Source organism: Lycium ferocissimum, chromosome 5 (genome assembly GCF_029784015.1).
Source record: "Lycium ferocissimum isolate CSIRO_LF1 chromosome 5, AGI_CSIRO_Lferr_CH_V1, whole genome shotgun sequence".
NCBI lineage: Eukaryota > Viridiplantae > Streptophyta > Magnoliopsida > Solanales > Solanaceae > Lycium > Lycium ferocissimum.
Window position 1 is genome coordinate 15,330,711 of NC_081346.1, and position 23,719 is coordinate 15,354,429.

General features: G+C 36.3%; 1 protein-coding gene across 1 annotated transcript; it reads left to right on the forward strand.

Annotated features, from left to right (window-relative positions):
* The first annotated feature begins 10,332 nt into the window (after window positions 1–10,332).
* Window positions 10,333–18,153, forward strand: LOC132056196 (boron transporter 4-like). The gene is made up of 14 exons (XM_059448283.1): window positions 10,333–10,543; window positions 10,949–11,057; window positions 11,177–11,259; window positions 11,518–11,710; window positions 12,080–12,218; window positions 12,718–12,883; window positions 13,413–13,579; window positions 13,659–13,832; window positions 13,930–14,025; window positions 14,430–14,546; window positions 16,158–16,486; window positions 16,641–16,920; window positions 17,210–17,350; window positions 17,832–18,153. Exons 2-14 carry the CDS (start codon window positions 10,954–10,956, stop codon window positions 17,844–17,846), a joined length of 2,004 nt encoding a protein of 667 aa, XP_059304266.1. The 5' UTR covers window positions 10,333–10,543; window positions 10,949–10,953; the 3' UTR covers window positions 17,847–18,153.
* The last annotated feature ends 5,566 nt before the right edge of the window (window positions 18,154–23,719 follow it).

Sequence of the window (23,719 nt, forward strand, 5' to 3'; positions counted from 1 at the left end):
AAGAATATGAAGATTTTGCCTTTTGCATCAATTCTTGTGAGTTATCTGAAATTAATTTCAAGGGCAGTCCTTTCACTTGGTGGAATGGTAGAGCAGATCAGGAGTGTATTTTCAAAAGATTAGATAGGATGCTATCACATAAACAGTTTCAAGATTGGTTTAGACAATTAGAAGTTGATCATTTATCAAGAACTGGTTCTGATCATGCTTCCATGCTTCTTTCTTGTAATGATCAAACTCAACACTTTGTGAGGCCATTCAAATTTTTGAAATTCTGGACTGAGAGTGAGGGCTTTAAGGAGATTGTGAAGCATAACTGGTTTGCAGATGATATAGATGATGTCTTTCTCTCTTTCAAGCAGAAAGTGAAACATGTTAAAACTGCTTTATCTGTATGGAGTAAGTAGACTTTTGGAGATATATTTAAGCAGCTCAGCATCAGAGAAGATATAGTTAAGGTTAAGGAACAGTTGTTGAAGAAGTGACATCTGAAACAAATAGAATGATTCTCCAAAGAGCTCAAGCAGAAATGAAAAAATACTTGCATTATGAGGAGGAATTTTGGAAGCAAAAAGCTGGTTTCAATCACTTTACTGAAGGAGATAGGAACACCAGATTTTTTCATAATATAGTTAAGGGAAGGACAAAAAGAACTGTACTGAAAAAGATAAAGGATTCTGAGGGTACTTGGCTAACAAATGCAGATGATCTTGCAAACGAAGCAGTATCTTTTTATCAGAAGCAATTTACTCAGGAAAATGATCATGATAATTCTTTAATCTTGAATCATATTCCTAAAATGGTGGGACAAGATGATAATGAGATGATATGTGCTATACCAACTATTGACGAGGTCAAAAATGCTATATTTGAATTATCAGGGGACAGTGCTATTGGTCCTGATGCTTTGAGTGGTCTATTTTACCAAGCTTGTTGGGATATAGTTGGTAATGATGTACATAGTGTGGTTATAACTTTTTGGGAAGGTCATACCCTTCCTAAGTCCATTACACATACTAACATTGTGTTGCTGCCTAAGAAGAATGACGTAGATACATTCTCAAACATGAGACCTATTAGCCTTAGCAACTTCATTAATAAGGTTATTTCAAGAGTGATTCATGACAGGATGGATAAAGTTCTACCAAATCTAATAACTGCTAACCAATCAGGTTTTGTAAAGGGCAGGAATATTATTGAGAATGTGTTGTTAGCTCAAGAGATTGCATCTAACATTAGATTGAGAGGTAAACCAGCAAATGTGGTCTGACAACTGGACAAGGTTAGGAGCTTTATATTATGTGCTTCCACAATTTCATATTGATGAGAGGGTGAAGGATGTGAAGGAGCTTATGAAAGAAGGAAATTGGTATATTTTAAAGTTACAATAGTTATTTCCAGAGGAGATTGTTGATCACATAATTGCTAAACTAGAGATGAAGGAGAATTCTCAAGAATGGGATAAGCCTTGGTGGATGATGACTAGTACTGGTGTTTTTTCTGTGGCAAGTGCATGGGAGCTGCTAAGGCAAAAATCACAAGTTTATGAGATATATAAGGACATGCGGATTAAAGGTTTGCCTTTTAAAATCTCCTTTTCTTATGGAGATTGTGGAAGTTTAAGATCCCTGTTGATGAAGTTCTAACCTCCATAAGGATCAATGTGGTCTCTAGGTAATATATGCTGTAGATTTCATCAATAAGACACTATTGATCATCTGTTTTTAACCAGTGATTTTGCAGCTTCTATCTGGAGTGTGTTCAACAATGCTGCTGGCATTACTATTACTTGTACACAGGCAAAGCAAGTAGTGATAAAGTGGTGGAAAACTCCATGTCATTACAAGTTGATACCTGTTTACAAAGCAAAGGCCAACCATAACATTGTAGCCGTTATGGAAGTGGAGAAATACAACTTTGCACGGAGGATCTATGTCTATGTTCAAGGTGTTACATCAGATTAACTTGAGCATTTATTTGTTCTATAGAACCAGATTTCCCCTAAAGTAGAATATTCTAAAGAAATGGCCTGATAACATTGATTTCTTTGAGAAGTTTAGGCCAAACCTCAGTTGCAAGACTGTTTTATGGAAGTTTCCAGCAAATGGATGGGTAAAATGTAATTGTGATAGAGCAGCAAAATGAAATCCTGGTCCAAGTTCCATTGCTTTTTGTGTTAAAAATGAAAAGGCAAATTTACTGTTTGCTGCAGGACAGAAAATCCCTGATGGAAACAATTTGCTGCAGGACAGAAAATCCCTGATGGAAACAATATTGTTGCTGAGGTTATTGCTATTAAGAAAGGAGTTGAGCACTGCATATAGAATAATCTGGTTCCTTTGATACTAGAGACTGATTCTCTAGCTATGCAGAAGTTCATTATGGGTGAATGGGACATCCCTTGGAGTGTTGTGATGATAGTAAAGGAGATCCAAAGATTAATGAAGGGAAAGATAGTAAAGATGGAGCACATTTTCAGATAAGGCAATGGACTAGCAGATTTTTGGCTAACTTTGTTTTTGGTTTTGCAGGAACACAGCAGTTCACTAGTTTCCAGGAATTAACAACTATGGCTAGAAGAATTCTCAACTCAGATAAATCTCAGATACCATATCTGAGAATCAGATATGCCACAGATACTATACAACAGCAAACATGAGGAGGAAAAGAAAATTTGCACCTGCAGATGTTCTGTAGCTGCTGTTCTATATTGCCATACATGTGATTCTATTGCTGAGCTAATTTAGTACAGATTTGGAAGCTGTTTGTATGGGTGGTATTAGTGTGATAGCATGCTCATTCCCATGCAGAGAGTTTTCAGCTATATTAGTTTTAAATCACAATAGGAATGGGACATATGGCACAAAAAATACTTGCTGAATTGCTCAAGCTGAAATTAGCAGGAAATGTGACTTGGAAACTGTTTTGGAGGCCTGAATGATATTCAACTAGATCTTGTTCCATACCACCTAGTGAGAGCTTGGAGGTGTGACAAATGGAGGAAGGTCAAGACACCAAAATTTGTATTTCAAAGTGCTTTTTCACTGCTGTTTTTAGCTTAGTTTTTGTTATTTTTGTTTGCTTCTTTTCTTGGTTTGCTTTCATACTCTCCTATTTTGGAGTAGTTCTTTTGTGCATATTCTTTATTTTAATAAATTCCCATCACTATGTGATGGCTTAGTTAAAAAAAAAAGTAATAAGACATCAAATCAACACATAAAATTAGATCAATTTTAATACGTAGACGGAAATGAAAGATCAATTCTGTTATACAAAAGTGAGCTTCTATTAACCCGAAAAAGGACTTCACTATTATTTTTGTATGATTTTACAAGTGAATATGGTAAAGTCACAACAATTTTAATTAAAGAAATTAAGGTCAAATTTATTTTACAAAAAAGAGAAGCACTGTCACTTTCATGTGACATCATCAGCTGTAATGCCCTTTTGAGCATTGAAAAAAGGCTCAACTATTTCTTGGATTTACAAAAATGTACAAGTACCTTTATTGTGAATAAGTATTAAAGACGGGGCAAAGTGAAACTTTCAGGAAGTCGGGTCCCACAATATGTACATCTTTACGGCTGAAGAAAATAAAGTAAAGTGCACTGGTTTTGTGGTCCAAATAACGGGAAGGTACATGTATAAAGTAGTCAAGTACAATGTTATTAAAGCACAGAAAAATAAAGAATACCAAAACTTGGCTAGGAAGCAGGCATGTCGACGGTCAGTTGCTTCCTAGCCTCTTATATAGAGTAGTAATATAGAGAGAGATGACCCTAGCTGTATATTTCATATATTATCAGAAAAAGGAGTTGTTATAACCGGCTTATTGCTAGGTTTTATAATTAGTTTTCAATCCACCCAAAGAAGCGTAAACTAAATTTTAGCTATTACTTCCTCCTTTTCAATTTCGTGTTACCATTTTTTTATTAATCCATTAAATAGAATAACATATTTCTATATTTTAAAATTTCAACTTTAAACTTTGCATTTATACATAAATGGGAAGCTTTTATAGTGACATAATTTTTACGACCACAAATTTCTAAATTCTTATATACACATATTGAGACCGGATATACTAAGATGCGTGACCGGACCAATGTGTCTGGTCACGTCGCTTGACAACCCTATTTTAGTCTAAATGTAATAGTTTAGTCTATTTATGGTGCAATTGCAATATGGTACAATTGTAATTATGGTAAATATATGATTTGTAGTCCTATTAGAATATAGTTACGTTATTAATTTAGGATTTAAGGAGATGGCTTACTTGTATATAAGGAGGTCATTATGGTGAATACAAAGCAGAAAAAATTCTTCCATTATTCTTATCTCTTACAAACTCTCGTCCATGTCTATATTTTAACATGATATCAGAGCCACGTTGAAAAGAACACAAAAACTCTGAAACAATGGTGGTGATGGAAAGGAAGAAGCCAGCGATAAAAGCAAAGGAATCGTCGGTGTGAAGAAAATAAAACCCAAAGAAAGGTAATCTCTCCCTATGACATTACGTTGAATGATAACCCTGAAATTGTGGTGGCACAAGTCCAATTGAAGGGTGAGAATTATGAAAAATGGGCTAGATCCATAAGGACAACCCTAAGAGCAAGAAAGACCTTTCGCTTCGTCGACAGTACGATCAAGAAGCCGGATAAAGAGTCGCTGGACTTGGAAGATTGGTGGACTATAAACTCACTGTTGGTGTCGTGTATTTGCAATACCATAGAACTAACACTTCGCTCAACAATCTCACATAAAGAGGAAGCGGAAGAATTGTGGACGAGCGTCCGAGAGCGGTTCTCCGTTATTAACGACCCTCGGATGTAACAACTAAAGGCAGAACTTGTGGAGTGCAAACAGAAGGGAAGGACCATAGTGGATTACTATGGAAAACTCATTAAGCTATGGGAAGAATTGGAATATTACGAACAGATTCCAATTTGTACGTGCGAAAAGTGCACGTGCAATCTAGGAACAGTCCTAGAGGAAAGACAAAAAGAAGAAAAAGTGCATCTTTTCCTCATAGGATTGGATGAGGCGATGTATGGAACGGTGAGATCAAACATACTGGCCCAGGAACCATTTCCATCATTGAACAAGGTCTATTCAAAGCTGGTACAAGAAGAGCGTGTGCGAAGAATCGCACAAAAAATGAAGGACCAGAGTGAAACCATGTCTTTTGCCGTGCAAGGGAGAAACCCTAACCGAGACCAAGGTGAAGGGAAAAAGGTGTATTCTGCACACATTACAAAAGATTCGGACACATTATGGATGGATGGTTTCAACTCATTGGTTATCCAGATTGGTGGCCGGGAAACTAAAAATGAGACAGAAAAACTAGAGGTAGAGGATGTAGACAACAACAACAACAACAACTGAAGGGTGGACCGAGATATGGTCATGGAAGAGGCAACCATCGGGCTAATGCTATGGTTGCCAAAGAAGGAATCTAAGCAAAGAGTTGACCGGTGAACGTGGGTAGGAAAAGACCTCATGAATTGAGCGATGAAAACTATAAGAACGAAAAATCATCCTAGATTATTGACTTCGGTGCAACCAACAATATGACTAGTAATCTGAAGGAATTGAGCAATCAACGGGACATTTCTAAGTATCCGGTTGGATTTTTGGATGGAAGTAGCTTGGTAGCCATGAGAGAAGGAATAACCAGGCAGAATGATAAGATATAGTTGAAGGATGTTCTTGTAGGCATTAGCCATACTAATGCATGTATGAGTTTTGATGATTGATAAACGAGCAAACAATGAGTGACAAAAGATCACATTGATTGGTAAGACAAACCAGGTGCAGTGGATGAATGACCTAGAAGCAAAATACATTGTATGAGGAACAACTTAAAGTGACCAAATGTGAGTTGACCAGTTGTAGACACAAAGTTTACAGTTATATGAAACAGCTCTGTCAAGATGTTTTAGCCAAGATCCCAGAAGCAGTTCAACGGCAGATGAAGAATGAAAGAGATTGGTGTAACAGGTACATGAACATGTTCTATCTCATACAGTGCAGAGATTCAAAGGCAGACGAACCAGGTGGATGCAACAGGTTTGTGAACTTATTCCAGTAGAAGTCATACAACAATTAGATTTGCAGAATTATGGAAAGAACTTGGCGGTCAAGTATGAAAGATCCCTTGCCATATTTGTAGGGGTTAGTAAGTCTTCTACAAGGAAAAGAAGCTGACTCAACAAGGCAAGAATCCAAGTACAACACAAACGTTACGTGTGTGTCATTGATCGACTAGGAAAGGGTTTAGTGTTCAATCGACCTGCAGAGTATAATGTTATAAACACCCAGGTCTTTCCAAGAAGAAGTTTGCGCACTCACAAAGAGAGACTTCAGAATATTCATCGAAGAAGATATATCCAAGAATATTCAAAAATCCAGGGTTGCATCCCTATTACACAAAGAAGGATCGATGGAGCTATTTTACTAATAATGTTTCCCAATTTTGAAGTCTAGATTTGTGTATTAGGTTTGTTTTATCGAGTTGTATATTTATCAGCTTATTAAGAAGCACAAAAGTAGATACAAACAATTGTAAATTCAAGTAGGAGTTTACTACTTGAAGATAGCTTGCTAGTCCGAGTTTGGGTAGCAACGCTATTATAGGGATTAGGTTGCAAAGTGTGTAACTTAATCTGCAGTGGTTCAGTTGTAGTGAAGTTGTTAGGGAAATCCTACAGGTCTGTAGGTCGTGATGTTTATCACCTTTTGAGCCGGGTAGTTTCCACGTAAAAATTGTGTGTCATTTACTTACCTGCAGTTTGTTATTCTACAAAGACTCTAGCATAGAATAGGTACAGTAATGTGTTCCATCCTTAGGCGAAAATTGATTACACATAGAATAGGATGTAGGTCGTGCAACCTAACAGTTCTTTACGTTCCGGATTTAACATGCAACTTAGTTTCCGTGTCACAATTTGTTGATCATTTAGATTGCGATGTAAATTTTAACAAAAATATGTGTGCTATGTAGGCCCCCACCACGAGAAAGATGATTCAAATGGGTGAGCATTGAGGTCGATTTTACTATTTCCAGAATGTACCCCAGATAAGCTACGAAGGCAGAGGCAATTGATTGGTTCGATCTTTGGCACAAACGGTTGGGTCATCCTTCAGTACAAGTAAGGAAGTCGATTACGGGATTAGGCCAAAAAGAAATTAGTATTAGATTAGATAAAGAATGCGATATATTTTTAAGGGCAAAACAAACAAGGAGTGTTTTTCCTTTAAGTGATAATATAGCTTCGGATATTTTTGAGATAATTCAATGTGATTTATGGGGACCGTATAGAACTCCTTCCTCTTGTGGTGGTTCATATTATTTTACTATTGTAGATGATCATTCGCGAACCGTGTGGATCTTTCTTTTAGTTGATAAGAAAGAAGTGTCCCAAACCTTGAAGAATTTCTTCGCATTGGTAGATAGGTAGTTTGGTAAACGGGTGAAGAGTGCTAGAAGTGATAATGGAACTGAGTTCACAAATATGAAGAATTACTTCTTCGAACATTGAATTCTTTTCCAAATGTCTTGCACAGGAACAACCTAACAAAATGGAAGAGTCGAAAGAAAACACCGCCACATTCTCAGCGTAGCACGAGCACTACGATTTCAGGGTCACCTTCCGATCAAATTTTGGGGAAAGTATGTTTTGATTGCGGGATATTTGAGCAACAGCACGCCATCTTCGGTTTTAAATGAGAAAACACCCTATGAAATTTTATACAGGGAAGCATCTCCGTATATCACTTAAGAGTGATAGGGTCATTGTGCTACGCACACACAAAGGGAAGAATAAGGGACAAGTTTGAGAGCCGGAGTCATAGGTGTGTTTTCTTGGGATACCCTTACGGAAATAAGGGTTGGAGAACAAAGAATATTTGGTCTGAAGAGATGTGGACTTCTACGAGACTAAGTTCCCGTTTGCTGCAGGATCGAGTAAATTGATAGACATCATAGAAGTGATCCCAGATGAATGAGAGTCTATGGAAAAAAGTCTCTGAATGTAGACGAAATGGAGGAAAAAAGAAACCAACACACCGTAGAAGAATACCGGACAAATAATTTAGGTATGGATGAAACTCTGAGAAAAAAATCAGGACACCGGTTATCGGACCTACAAACCAGCTAGATTTAGACCAGATAGATATTGGTCTAGATAGAGAAAATATGGAGGAATTGTAGATGGAAGGGGTCCAGACCATCGAAATGCACCCGGTGGAGCAAATGGGTCGGCGTAAACGTCAGAAGCATGAATCGTTTCGGTTGTGTGATAACGTCACTGAAATTTTTTGAAAACAAAGTCCATCGACTCATCCACCTGATCCTCAGCAACCCTCAGGTGCGCCTTATCTTATAACTCACTTTATATCCTGTGATATTTTTTCTCGAAAAACCAAAGTTTTCTTGCATCATTTACCACCAGAAACGAGCCAAAAATCTTCTCGGAGGCAATGAAAAAGTAACACTGGCAGATAGCCATGCAATAAGTTCTCCAAGTATTGGAGGATAATAGAATGTGCACACTAGAAACTTTGCCACCGGCTAAGAAAGTACTCTATTCCAACCGAAGGAAGAACACTGGAACGGCTTTTGATGTGGTGAATTATTTGGAGAAGAACCCAGGACAAGGCATAGTGATGAGAAAAGATTGTGATCTCTAGTTGTATGGATGGTGTGATCTAGACTTGGCCGGATGTCCGTTGACCCAGAAATCACTTACCGGATGATTTATCTCACTCGGGAATTCATTTGTGTCTTGGAAAACCAAGAAGCAACATATTGTCTTCCGCTCGTCAGCAGAGGCTGAATACCGATCAATGATAGTAAAAGTCTGTGAATTGAAATGGTTGAAGGGAATTTTGCATAGTTTGGGCGTTGAACACAAGTCTCCGATAAAAATGTACTGTGACAGTCAAGCGGCATTGTATATTGGCCGAAGTCCGATGTTTCATGAACGGACTAAACACATTGAAGTGGACTATATGTCTGGGACGCACTCCAATCCGATACAATATTCCCCACTCATGTGTCAACCAGTGAAAAGTTAGTCGTTGTGTTTACAAAGGCTTTGGGAAAATCACAACTTGAATATTTACTTGGCAAGTTGGGCATTCGAGACCCTCATGCTCCAACTTGAACCAGGGTATTGAGACCAGATATACTAAGACGCGTGACCGGACCAATGTATCCAGTCACGTTGGTTGACAACCCTATTCTAGTCTAATTGTGATAGTTTAGTCTATTTATGGAACAATTGCAATTATGGTAAATATAGGATTTGTAGTCCTATTAGAATAGAGTTACCTTATTAATTTAGGATTTAAGGAAGTGGCTTACTTGTACATAAGGAGATCATTATGATGAATACAAAACAGAAAAAATTCTCTCACTATTCTTGTCTCTTACAAACTCTCGTTCCTGTCTCTATTTTGACAACACGAAAATGTTATGGTATGATTAAAACCACAAATTTAAAAAAAGTATCTGCTTCTTTCTTAAATTTTGTGCTAGAGTCAAATTAAGTTACCTAAATTATGGAGTGAGTATACTTTATCCTAGTACTCTCCAATATTTGGTTAGCAAAAAGTCTCACCTAAGTTTGCGGTTTTTCCATCGATACATTCTTTTGTGATAGTCAAAAGTAAAGGAGAAGCAAAAGTTGGTGTAAAAGAACTCCAGCCCTAACCTTAAAATAATGTATAAAGAAAATGTATAATGGGACAAAATTTCAAACATTTTGTTTAGTGTATAAGAACCAGTATGAACATATATTATATATCTGGCATTATGTGTACGGTTTCAGATCCGAGTACTTACACATGAAAGGAGATAAATTAATGATAAGTACAACTCATAAGAAACAAATGAATGAAACGGCAATGGTGAGATAAGAGAGATCTTCATTATCAACATGGAATCTCTGTATATTAAATGATGATGGAGTTAGATTGATGAATTACTAATAAAATACTACTCCCTCTATTCCAATTTAGCAAAGCTCGAATTTCGAAAGTGAAACAGTTTAATTTTAATTGTGAATTTGAGCATTGAATCTTCAAGATTTTTAAAATAATATTTGGAAATTACGTACGAAGACTTGGAACGAGTACCGTAACATAATCATAATCTTTGAAAAACCTTAAAGTTAGCTCAGGTCGTCATGCGTGACCTTGGCTTTGAGTTTTGAGCCACTAGTATTTTATATTTGCGTTGAATTACCGAGTAATTTAATTCTTGGAATCTGGAAGATTTTCTATTTCAAAAAACGACCTAGGCACAAGAGCACAAATATATTTGGTGCGATGTTTAAGGCCCCACTAGCAAGTAAGAGCTATACCAACTCCAGGCTGTTTTTTTATGCAGCTTGCATCTCTAAACAAACATTAATGTTTTAAGGCACTGATAACTTTTTGTTTTAGAAACAAAACAAGTTAAGTCCCTGGAAACTTCTCCTGCATGATTTCCATTTTTCTGCAATTTTCTTGGGGAACTGAGACGACAAAATATCAGGTAAATAACGTAATCGCTCTCTTCCACTTAGTCTTTGGAGAATACATAGATGAATGCATATCACGTCTCTGGATCTTCTATGTAATAACAGTCAAGAATTTATTGAGATACATTTCAATCCCCTAGTCCTGTAAAATTCTTCTTGGTCATCTATTTTGAACACATTTCTTTCTTTGTCCCAAAACAAACTTTGTTAGAATAAGATGAATATTGTATTTCGTCATATAAGTTAGTCTTTGTTTGTAATGCATGTTTATATAGATAACTTAACAAGCAGAAGACAAGTAGATCAAGTGCTACTAGTATGTACTCCTAACAATTTTTATAATTCTATATTTTCTGTATCTTGATTAATGAATTAATACTCGTTTTTTCTTTTTCCGTTTCATTATTTTGGTTCAGCAGAGATCATGAAGAGTCTTGGAACTCCATTCGAGGGCATTGCAAAGGATATTAGAGGAAGAACGTCTTGCTACAAGCAGGATTGGATTGCAGGAATCAGATCCGGAATACGGTATATACGGATTAGTTTTATTACTAGTATTCTTTAGTTGTTCTTAAAACAAAATTTGTAAACAAGAATTTGCATATTTCTTGCTTTTAATCGATCTGTTGTATATAAATGTACGCCAGGATATTGGCTCCAACTACGTATATCTTCTTTGCATCTGCTCTACCAGTGATTGCTTTTGGAGAACAATTGAGCCGAGAGACAGGTTTTTTTACAATACCAATCGCTAATCGGTCGCTAAATTGCTCGTAGCTAACATAATTTATGATAATCCATTGTTAATCCGTCTCTAAATAGGATTAGTGATGGATTTTGCTGCTTAGCTATGGAATGTGTCCACCTCTAATTCCTATTTTTTCAGTAGTGTTTCAAACTCACTTCTTCATAATTAAGAACATTGTGATCACATATTTTTGTAGTGACCATACGTTAATTTCCTGTTGACTTGATTTGAATATGTTAGATGGGAGCTTGAGCACTGTGGAAACTTTAGTTTCCACAGCTATTTGTGGTATCATTCATTCCATACTGGGTGGCCAACCTCTTCTGTTACTAGGAGTTGCAGAACCTACTATCATTATGTACAGTTACCTCTACAAGTTTTCCAAAGATAGAGAAGACTTGGGACAGACCCTTTACTTGGCTTGGACTGGATGGTATGTTACTGTGCTGGAAACTAATACTCCCTCTGCTTCAATTTGTTTGTCTTAGCACTATTTATGCAGTCAAATGATATTTTCTTTGACCAAAATTTTTTCAAATATTTTCTAAATATTTTGAACTGTTAACTATTGTGACTTATAATACTTTATACAAAAGATGTAGTTTCTAAATATGTAAATTTTATTTTTAAAAAAATTGAATATTCCTGTCCGAATTCACACCAAAAATTAGTCAGTTTGACCCTCCTACTCCGAATCAAGCCAAACAAATCAAAACCGAGGCAGTATATGCTCAATTTTAAGGATGTTGTTCAATAGAGAATATCGTCATTCTCATATCTATGATGTAATTTAATTTTGCAGGATTTGTGTCTGGACAGCTCTCATATTGTTTCTTTTAGCAATATTTAATGCCTGCTCTATCGTCAATAGATTTACAAGGATTGCTGGAGAGACTTTTGGCATGCTTATCACCGTGCTTTTCATGCAAGAAGCAGTTAAGGTATTCTAACTGCACAAACAGATTTATGTTTCTCAACGAATGAAGTCTTAGGTGTGTTTGGTATTCTAATTTTTTCATGTTTGGTAGGTTAAAGTGTTTTGAAAAATATTTTTTCTAGCAAAACAAGTTCCTTAAAAATGAGGAAAATAACTTCACCTTAATGACTGAAGTAGGGAAAACAAGTTTTATAAATGACATTCCAAGTTCATTGTCTACTTTCCACCCACCCAACGCCCCCAACCCCACCCTTTGACCATTCCACCTCGGCACCTCCGCCACCACTGAACCCCCGCTTTCCACCTCATCTCATCTCTTAGCGTTTTGCTAAATTATATATAAATGTTCTTGGATAATATCTTTTGTCTATTTACCAAATAATAGAAAATAAATAATAAACTCACTTGTTTTTCAAGAAAGTATTTTCTAGAAAAACATTTTCCGTCGTACCAAACATACCCTTAATCAGGGCGCATTTGAATTTCAATTATAATTTCTGCAGGGAATAGTCAGCGAGTTTCACATTCCAAAATCGGAGGATCCAAGTTCAGAGGAATATCAATTCCATTGGCTTTACACAAATGGGCTACTTGGAATCATATTCACTATTGGCCTTCTCTATACAGCCTTAAAGAGCAGGAAAGCAAGGTCATGGTGGTACGGCACAGGTTTGTAAATCCAAACATTTGATAGTACTCCCTCTGTCCCAGTTTTACGTACAAACTCTTTTTTTTTTTTTTTAGTTTCTTCTAAATAGAAGACACCGTTTTATATATTTTAGAAAAAATGCATGAGATGATTAATATATGACTTGTTTTTTACCACAAAAGTATTTCCTTCTTAAAATCAGTGTCTAATTAAACATCACGATCACATAAAATGGGATAATACTCAATCCCAATTTATGTGGCACACTTTCCTTTGTAGTATGTCCAAAAAGAATGTCATTTTTTTTTATAATTAGAAATTAACAAATTAACTTTGAAATTCTCTTTGTACCTTTAATGAAATGATTTATAGACGCACAAATATTTCAGGTTTGTTTTAGATCAGATATTTCAAAGGTCTTCCTTTCTTTCTAAAACTTTGTGCCTAATCAAACGCTGCCACATAAATTGGGACGGGTGAGTATGTATTGTCATTTCATCAACATTCATGAATGGGTCTCGTAAATTTATTTTCATGTTAACTGAGCAGGCTGGTTTAGAAGCTTCATAGCTGATTATGGAGTTCCCTTGATGGTACTTGTGTGGTCAGCTCTCTCATTCATGGTGCCAGGAAAAGTTCCATCTGGAGTTCCTAGAAGGCTCTATAGTCCCCTTCCCTGGCAATCCGCTTCTGTATATCACTGGACTGTACTTAAGGTGTGAAAAAGTTGTGTAACCATCTTTAATTAACTTGTTAATGAGAAATCTTGAAATGTAACACATAGCTAAACTGCAGGATATGGGGAAAGTTCCTCCAGCATACATACTTGCTGCCATAATACCAGCTCTGATGATAGCTGGACTCTATTTCTTCGATCACAGTGTTGCTTCGCAGTTGGCTCAACAAAAGGAGTTCAACCTAAAAAATCCTTCTGCCTATCATTATGATATCTTACTCTTGGGATTTATGGTATCCCCTATCTATCTATCTATCTATCTATCTATCTGTCATCTGTGATTAATTATTTGTTTCTGTTTGAATAATGACATGGGTTGATACTTCTCAGACTTTGCTATGTGGTTTGATTGGTTTGCCTCCTTCAAATGGTGTCCTGCCACAATCCCCTATGCATAGTAAAAGCTTGGCTGTTCTTAAGAAGCAGGTAATGCATATTTTCCGTTTCAGTTTATGTGATAATATTTTCTTATTTAATCCTTTCTAAAAAGAGTGATAGATTTTTATATTTAGAAACATCTAACTATAAATTTCACATTGTACCCTTAATGTAAAGTTTTTATAGCTAGACAAATGTTATGGCATGCTTAAGACGATAAGTTTCAAATGTTTTATGACCACACAACTCTTATGATATGTTTAAAATCACAAGTTTTAAAAGTCTCTATTTTTTACTTAAACTCTGTACCGAGTCAAACTATGTCACATAAAATTGGAACGGAGGGAGTAACTAAATCTGGCTGGTTGTTATATATGCTACTGGTTGTTGCCTCTAGCGTTAGCTGCTAATTTGAATGCTAACATACTATGTTATTAATGCTAATTAACCAGCTGATTCGGAAGAAGATGGTCGAAAGTGCAAAGAAGAGTATCAAGCAAAAAGCTAGCAACTCTGAAATCTATGGCAACATGCAAACTGTATTCATAGAAATAGACAGTTCTCCTGTTGTAAGTCTTATCTTCCTATTCTGTTTAGCGCTTTCAAAAAAGCAAAGTTGTGTTTATTCCACTCTTGACCAATGATAGTACAACTTTAGTGTTCAATACTTGAGACTCATGACATACATATATACATATACATATACATATATATATATATACATATACATATATATATATATATATATATATATATATACATATATATATATATATATATATATATATATATATATATATATATATATATATATATATATATATCCAATACTTGAGACTCATGACATACATATACATATATACAGGGGCGGATCCACCCTATAGGTTGGGGGTGGCATGGCACCCCCTCGATAAATAATTTTTTTATATACTTATGTTATAATTTGCTTAAATTAGGTTAAATATTTGATCCTGCCACCCCCAGTAATAAATTAGACAAAGGTGCCACGGCTGGTAGACAAGTTTGAATCTATCTTGAATATTTTTTCGACTCCCGTTTTTCTTTGCGCTTTTTACTTCCTTTGTACCAGTAATTTCCTTTTCGGCCCTCCCAATTTTCTATATTATCTTTTTATTATTTATATTGCCTTTCCTCTTTTCTATTATTTTATATGTGATCTCTAGCGAGAACACACGAATAGAAACTTCAAAATCCCTTAAATTAAGTATTTCTCTTAATCTCAAATCTGTGAGTATTTAAATCGAAAAACTTGGGTCTCAGATCAATGGGAATTTTGGATTGAGATCAAAATTCCTTTTTTTTTTTTTTTAATTTCTTTTGTTTATTACTCCCTTCCTCCATGTTTTCTAGTCTATATTTGACTTGAGACACTCTTAATAAGCAATAAATAAAATGAGAAATGAATTGGAGTACTTAATAATAAGGGTAAAATAGGTATAAAATGGTAAATTATGTCTTGGTTTTTCAAATTATATAACTTACAAGTAAAAATGGACAAATAAAAATGGACGGAGGGAGTGTACTATAAAAATTTATGCTATTCTATAATTATTAAATTCAATTTAAATCACTTTACTACTTAAATTGTGATGGAAATTTCGTAAGTACTGCTTAGAAAAAAACATTAAATTTATGATTTATTTTTGAGAACTTGTAGTATCTAATTCTACATTTACTTATGGGGAGTATTTACCTATTGAAGAGTTTTTCTATTATTTTTCTTATTTTGATTGGCGTAATTCCCTTATTGAAGATGTTGTTTTACTTGTGCAAATTCATTTTTTAATATACATAAGAGATGCAAGTCCCTTGGTGAAAATATTGATTTTACTTCTGTTGTTAATGAGTGTTAATGAGTGTGATTCCTTGTTTAAGATGCTAATTATGTTCGTTTTTTGATTTTTGAGGTGTAATTTTCATTTTTGTAAATAAATAAATAAAAGCCTATTAAGTTGAGCCGAATAAACTAAAAAGAGATGGACTCGACCTAAATACACGTTCCTAACAAGATGTACATTGAAGAAAATTGTGGCACCCACCACCTTCAAATCCTAGATCCGCCTCTCGCATATATATATATATATATATATATATATATATATATATATATATATGTATATGTGTGTGTGTGTGTATAAAATCATTCTTTTCCGTTGCAGACTGCAGTAGTTAAAGAGTTGGAAGACTTGAAGGAGGCAATAATGAAACGCGAAACTGAAGATGTAGATGATGAAAAGTCAAATAGTATATTTGATCCAGAGAAGCATATAGATGCTTACTTGCCCGTTCGAGTGAATGAACAAAGAGTGAGCAATCTATTACAGTCACTACTAGTGGCAGCATCAGTAGGTGCTATGCCAGTGATAAAGAAGATACCAACCTCAGTTCTTTGGGGATATTTTGCTTATATGGCTATTGACAGCCTGCCTGGAAATCAACTATGGGAAAGAATCTTGCTTCTCTTCATCACCCCTGGCAGGAGATTTAAGTAAGTCCATCAATTTGTAGTATATGATCACTGAAGTAAATAATCTTTGTATTCAATTTTATGTGATACCTTTTTCCACTTTATTCTATGTCAAGCAGAATGACATATTTCTATATTTGAAAACAATTTAACTTCAAATTTACCATGATGGCAGGGTTCTAGAAGGGGTGCATGCATCTTTTGTGGAGTCAGTACCATTCAAATACATCGCAATCTTCACAGTATTCCAATTTGTGTTTTTTCTAGTGTGTTTTGGAGTCACTTGGATTCCCATAGCTGGCATTCTATTCCCATTGCCATTCTTTCTCCTCATAAGCATAAGGCAGCATTTGCTACCCAAGTTGTTCCACCCTCGTCATTTGCAAGAGCTTGATGCAGCTGAGTATGAGGAAATTGCTGGTTCTCCTCAACGTGCACTTAGTTTCTCTTTCAGTGTATGTTATGTCTGCTACCTTCGTTAATTTTCATTATGGTCCAAAACGCACTGAACTATCACATTTCGTGAGTTTCCTATCTGAACTTCAAGTGTGCAAGAAAAGGAAACAATTGATAGTTGAGGTGTGTTTAGATAAATAGTTGGTGATAGTTTAGGTAGGAAACTAGTACACCTGATAGTTCAGTTAGGATACTCACAAAAAAAGTGATAGTTTAGGTGTGTTTTTGATCATCAACTCTAAAAACAAATTAAATCTATATCTATATTTATGCTGTCAAATTTATTAGGAAACGGAGGCTACTATTCCTAGAACTGAAGAAGGAGAAATCGAAATTTCTGATGCTGAGATATTGGATGCACTTACGACCAGTAGAGGAGAGTTGAAAGTCAGGACCGCCAGCTCCAGCGAGGCCGATAAGCGCCCACAAGTACGTACCTTGACAATATGAATATGATGTTCCCGATGTTACATTTCATGCGACAGCCACTATTTTCTGTTTAGTCCATTTCAAAAAGATTACATTTTTATATTTGGAAACAATTTAATTTTAATTCTACTCAAAAGTGGTTATAACATATGTCCGGTGAAATTGACTAAAAAAGATGCTCAACTTGGCATTTACATAAATATTACCCTTTCTGTTTCTTTTTCTGGAACTAATTTATAGCTAGTCTGTTGCAAAATGAATAATAGCTTTCTATATTTGAAAATAATTTAATTTTAGACTTCAAATTATTTTAGTGGCACACAAAAATCCCATGACATGTTTAAGGATACAAGTTTCAAAAATCATTTTTTTTTCTTAATCCCTATGCCAATCAATCATCTTCGCATAAATCGAAATAGAGGGGAATTTAGAAGTCACTTGAAAAGGTTTATGTTGACGGAGGTTAATGATACCTTTGCAGGTTCATCCCAACTGATGACACAGAATCTGATGACAAGGAACTATATAGTGATGAATACAGGTATTGAATGTGTGTATAAACTATAATAGGAACCAATCGAAAGTGAAGAGAAATAAAGATATCAAAATCTCTATGCATGGTTCTATATTATAGTGAAATTTTTAATGTTTTTGGTTTGATATCACTGCAAGAACGTGTGAGGTAGAGTGTATAATGCTATAAAGATGTAGGTCTAGCATGAGAGTGAACTTTATACCAGTACTCAATAAGCAGGCAGATATCGCTTTGAGAATGTACAGTTTCTACTCACTTTTTGTTTTTTCCTTTTGGCTCCATTCCGTTTTATATTATCTATTTGTTTTTCTCTTTTTTTTTCAAGTTCATACTTGAATGGTAACACATATTCACATGCTAATATCAATGGCTTAAATATAATTAATTAAAGAAAGTTAACCAAAGTTAGAATAATAAATATCAGCAAGAATTCAAGTAGATCCCATAAATGCTTGCATGACCTACTTTCTATGCTAATTAATACACGATTTTTGCCTATGGGATAGAACACGTTACTCTACCTGTCACGTCCCAAATCGGAGAACGCGCGGGTACCTACCCTTTTCCCACCTGGTAGGCGAACCCGTCCCTTAATCAACATTCAACAACCATAAAATAACCCAACCAACATAAATATCTAACAAGTTTGAAATAGATAAGTACATAAGTGCGTAAAATATTACATCAATCCCAAAGTCTAGTCTAGGCCGTAAAAGAGCCACTAAATAACTAAAAGTCGGAATACATAGTCTCAAAATGAAAAACTGTATCAAAAAGTAGCGAATTAGACAAGTAAAATAGGAGGAGTCATTCGGGCTGCGGATCTGGCCATGTGCTCACCCTAGATGCTCGTCAACAATGCCTCGGAAGTCAATCTCGATAGGAAGAAGTTGATCCAGCCACTTACTCTGCACTCATAAAAGAATGCAGCAAGGTAGAATCAGTACAACAACACGTACTGAGTAGGCATCATAGGCCGACAACAGTTAGCTAACATATATATAAGTAAGAGACTGAAAGCTAAATATGCTCACAAGTAGTACAATCAACAATGTCCAAGAATGGAATCACAATCGCTAAATATCAAGTCCAAATGTCACCATAAGTACAAAATACGCAATCCAAATATCTCCACAAGTATAGATCACCAAGTCTGAATATCACCACAAATACAAGTACAAATTCCAAATCGAACTATACGAATCTGTAAATAAGAATGCAATGCAATGCAATGATACATACACGCTCCAGGCGGAATACCTCCACGCCTGCTAGTCATGACCCATGGGGGACCCGTGAAGTCCATGGACTTGCTGTGGGGCACAACCCGATCCCATATTTGTTGCTGAATGTGCAACCCGGTCTAATATATGTTGAAGAACGTGTAAACCGGTCCAATATAAGTGTTGCGGCGCGTAACTCGATCCCACTATACAAGTATGAATGCATGCGCAATGACGATAAGAGTATATCAATGTCAAATCGTGCCACACATGGACACCTATCACAAGAGTCTATCAATATCAATAGTGCCATATATGGACACATATCACGAGAAACTATCAATATCAACTCTAGTATCATAAACGGGGAAACAAGCCAATAGATCACAACAAGGCAACAAGTCACAATCAAATAGCTGTACCAACCTAAGTGATCTATCCCAACTTCATACCAGAAGGCGTAACATGCTTTCTCCAACAATCACTAACTCTACATATGCCTCGCTAACCGAAGTCTAACCATAAGGTAAATCGTAACCTACCTGGTAGCTGAGCAGGAGCCACAAACAATCAAACCTTTGCCTTGCCCTTTCGTTGCTCCTCCAAATACTCAAAGTCTAATCATATTCAAATTCTATATTAGAAATCATGAAGAACAGCACCCATATTGCTATACTTATCGTTTGGGTCAAATTCAGCTATGGAGAAAGGGGAGACAGGCCCACAAAGGTAAAACGGTCATTTCAAAAGTGAAATATGCAATTCCATGTTCTAGGAGCTCAATCTACTAAACAATTGATAAAATAACTCAAGAATAGGCTAATTTCGAGATTCAAGTGAAAACCTCCAATTTGGGTATGAATCCTAATTTTTCAATCTTCAAATTAATCAACACAAATGGAAGATTCAAGCCTATTAGCTATGAAATCATCAGATTCTATGATTTGATTAGTCAAACCTATCAACAATTTCCATTTAGAAAGATTAGAACTCATTTCAAGAAGTTATCATCAAAACCCATTTTCTCTCTTTGATTCTAATGGATTTCTAGCATGGATTCAAGCTTAGGAAGATTAAATCAATGAATACTAGGTTAGGAGACTTACCACAATGAAGATTTAGCTAAGAGCTCCTCAATTTGCCCCAAATATGCTTAGAAAGTGATGAATGAAATTATAGGGGTTTTATCCTACCGTTTAATGACTCTGAAATCCCGTAATCCCGTTGCAGCGGTTATGAGTCCGCTACAGCAGGCTTGCGCTAGCGAGACCGCACTCGCTGCAGCGCATCTGCTACAACGGATATCCGTCCGTTGTAGCGCCCAAACCCAAACATCGATCACCTACTATAGCGGCCAAGATCCCGCTATGGCGGGTCTGGTGCAGCTACAGCGGACACCAGACACCAGGAAAAAAAAATTCACGAGTCCAACCCTAAAATCCGACAATCACCCGAGACCTCACAGATACAAATCAAACATGCATTTACACATAAAAACAGGCTGTGGACTCAATCGTGGTCTTGGACTTCCCAACGGAAGTCTATTTGACCGGGTCAAACCAACGACCAACTTTCCAACCAATAACCCAAAACGCTCTCAAGTGGCTTGGGAACCAAACCAAATATCCTACCAAGTCGCAATTAACAATCTGGACCTCTCGAATCAACGGATTCCTGAAAAAGGTCCATTTACGCAAAAGTCAACTGTTGGTCAAATGTTTTTCACTATCAAACTCTATATCACACAAGTCATTATAAACCTCGTTCGATCATCTTAGGAACAGTACCGCCCATCCTTATGGGTCCAAATCGTACTCATAGGGCTCGGGGAAGGGTTAACGGGGGCAAAAAGTTCCAAAATGCTATAACGACCAAATAGGTCTTTACATCATATACCAATTAAACTATCGCTCGTCCTCGAGCAACAAGGAAGGAAATGGGGAAAAGTACCTGAGTCAGCAAACAATTGGGATATCTAGCACGCATCTCTGACTCGGTCTCCCATGTGGCCTCCTCAACAGGAAGATGCTTCCATTGAACCTTAACAGAAGCTATCTCCTTCGACCTCAACTTTCTAACCTGCCTATCCAAGATTGCAATAGGCTCCTCCTCATAGGACAGATTCTCATCAAGAAACAAAGAATCCCAACGAACAATATAAGTCCCGTCTGAATGATACCGCTTCAGCATGGAAACATGAAAAACTGGATGAACACCTGACAGGACAGGGGGCAAAGGCAACTCCTAAGCAGCATCACCAACTCGACAGAGAATCTCAAATAGGCTAATGAACCTCGGGCTTAACATGCCCCTGTTCCTAAAACGCATTACACCCTTATGGGTGGAATCTTCAGAAGAACCTGCTTGTCCACCATAAACTCTAAATCCCGAACCTTTCAATTCGCATACATCTCTTGCCAACTCTGAGCTTCTAGAAGCTTTTCCTGGATAATGTTACATCCCGTATTTTCGTGCGTTAAGTTGCATCATAGGTTAGTCACATAAGCTCAAAGGACAGGATTATGTTTGAAGTTATAAGTGTTTGTGTTATGTTCAACAAGTGATAAGTAAGTGCCGCGAAGGTTGGAGGTTAAACGAATCGGAAAAAAATAAAAAATAAAATAAGTTTTGCTAAGTTTGGGATGTTGAATAAGTTATACTGACTGTATGGAGTTTTGGACATATCCAAGTACGCAAATAAAGAGATCGGTCTATAAAAGTTTCAGGTGTCTAAATAATTTCCGCGGATAAACAAAAGAACCGCTACAAGGTAGTTCACGGTGAACGATCTTTGCTACAGTGACTTCGGAGCAACTATATAAAGGGGTTTAACCCCTCATTTTCAGCCAATAAATCAGCTCAAAAATATTTCCCAAAAATTCTAGAGAATTCTCCAACCTTCCTTCCATCAAATTTCAACGCGAGTTAAGTAAAAATTTCCGGATTTGGGTTCCGCCGGCATATAGCTACGATTATACTATTGAGTTGCGGTGAATTTGTGAATTGGGAGTAAGGCAAGTATTGGAGATATCGCGGTATTAGTGGAAGTAAGGTATGAATCTTTCTCCTTTAGTATCATTTAAGGCTTATTTACGGAGATAAATTTATGGAATAATTATGTAGCGAATTCGTTTGTGGAGGAGTTGGAGAAAATATCATGTGGAGTATTTGATGGAATATTTTGGTAGTAATGAGGTTGTTGTTGTTTCGTTGTTGTTATTGGTTGTTGATTGTTAGTACGAGAATTCGGGCTAGGCATATAAATAGGGGAGATGCTGTCCGAATTTCGGCAGACCTTAAAAGGAATTTATTTAGAGACTTAAGATAAGAGGGTGACAATGAGCCTAATGATAATACGAATGGTTGCCTATGTAGATTATGAAATGACGAACGATCCTAAATAAATCGCACGACAGGAAGCAAGTTGGAAAGTCGGAGAATAAGCTCCAAAGGTATGTTAAGGCTATTCCTCTTTCTTCTAAAGGCATGATTCCTTTCTTATGAATCCAATAGGTGTTTTCCAAATATCCCATGATCCCTTTCTGTGAATCCATAAATGTTTTCCAAGAATATTCTTATTCTTAAAAGCTAGAGATTCATGATTTGTAGAGTTCTTATGATGCTAAAGATAAACATGTTTTATGATGGCGATGATCCTATTTCTAGAAACTCCTATGTTATAAATCCCTACATATGTTTCATAACCTTCTTACTTCCAAAAGTTAGAGTTCATGATTCAAAGGCATGACTTCTTTCTTGATAATCCATAAATGTTTTCCAAAATGTTCCTATTTTCCGAGTCAAAGATTTATGATTCTATAAGCTTTTATGACAACAACAACGGACATGTTTTTACAATGTTAATGACTATGCTAAAGATGAGAATGTTTCTATGATGATTACGACGACGAAGATGATTTCATGTTTAAAAGTCCCAAGCTTATGATTTCAATGTGAATATGAGAATGTTGAGTTATTTTCGTGATTTTCTTGATTTTTATTCATTGTTGTTGATCTCGCCTTATAATAATTGTTCCTTCAAGGTGAGATAGAGCGATGATGATTATTCCATAATATAATCGGAGGCTACCGACCTTACGTCACTCCGATATAATTGTGGCTTTTGATTGGGCTCTCATGCATGCTTTATATATGTATGTATTTTCTCACACCGCGCCGCGCTATAGTCGGCCGGGCATGGCACGTAGATGTGAACACCACTGCAGTGGGCATGTTATGATATTGCCCCGGACGCGGGCTAATGATGATAACACCGAGCCTTAATGGCCGGGCATGATACTATATTTATGACACCGAGCCTTAATGGCCGGGCATGGTACTATGTATATGTATAAAGTGTTTTTTTTAAGGCTAAGCATGCATGGCATATCGCCTTACGAGGCATCCGGATGTACGGGATATCTCTTATTCCATGTTACCTTCCATATCTATATTATGTTGTTATTCATGCCTTACATACTCAGTACATTATTCGTACTGACGTCCCTTCTTATGGATGCTGCGTTTCATGCCACGCAAGTGTATACAGATGAGTAGAGGATATTAGTAGAAGATGTTCCAGCTGGATGGGCGAGCTTCATTTCCTTCCGG

Coding starts and splice junctions, on each gene's coding strand:
- LOC132056196 (XM_059448283.1), top strand. CDS start 10,954: ATGAAGAGTCTTGGAACTCCATTCGAGGGCATTGCAAAGGATATTAGA. Junction 12,219..12,717: donor TCATGCAAGAAGCAGTTAAG/GTATTCTAACTG, acceptor TAATTTCTGCAG/GGAATAGTCAGCGAGTTTCA. Junction 12,884..13,412: donor GTCATGGTGGTACGGCACAG/GTTTGTAAATCC, acceptor TTAACTGAGCAG/GCTGGTTTAGAAGCTTCATA.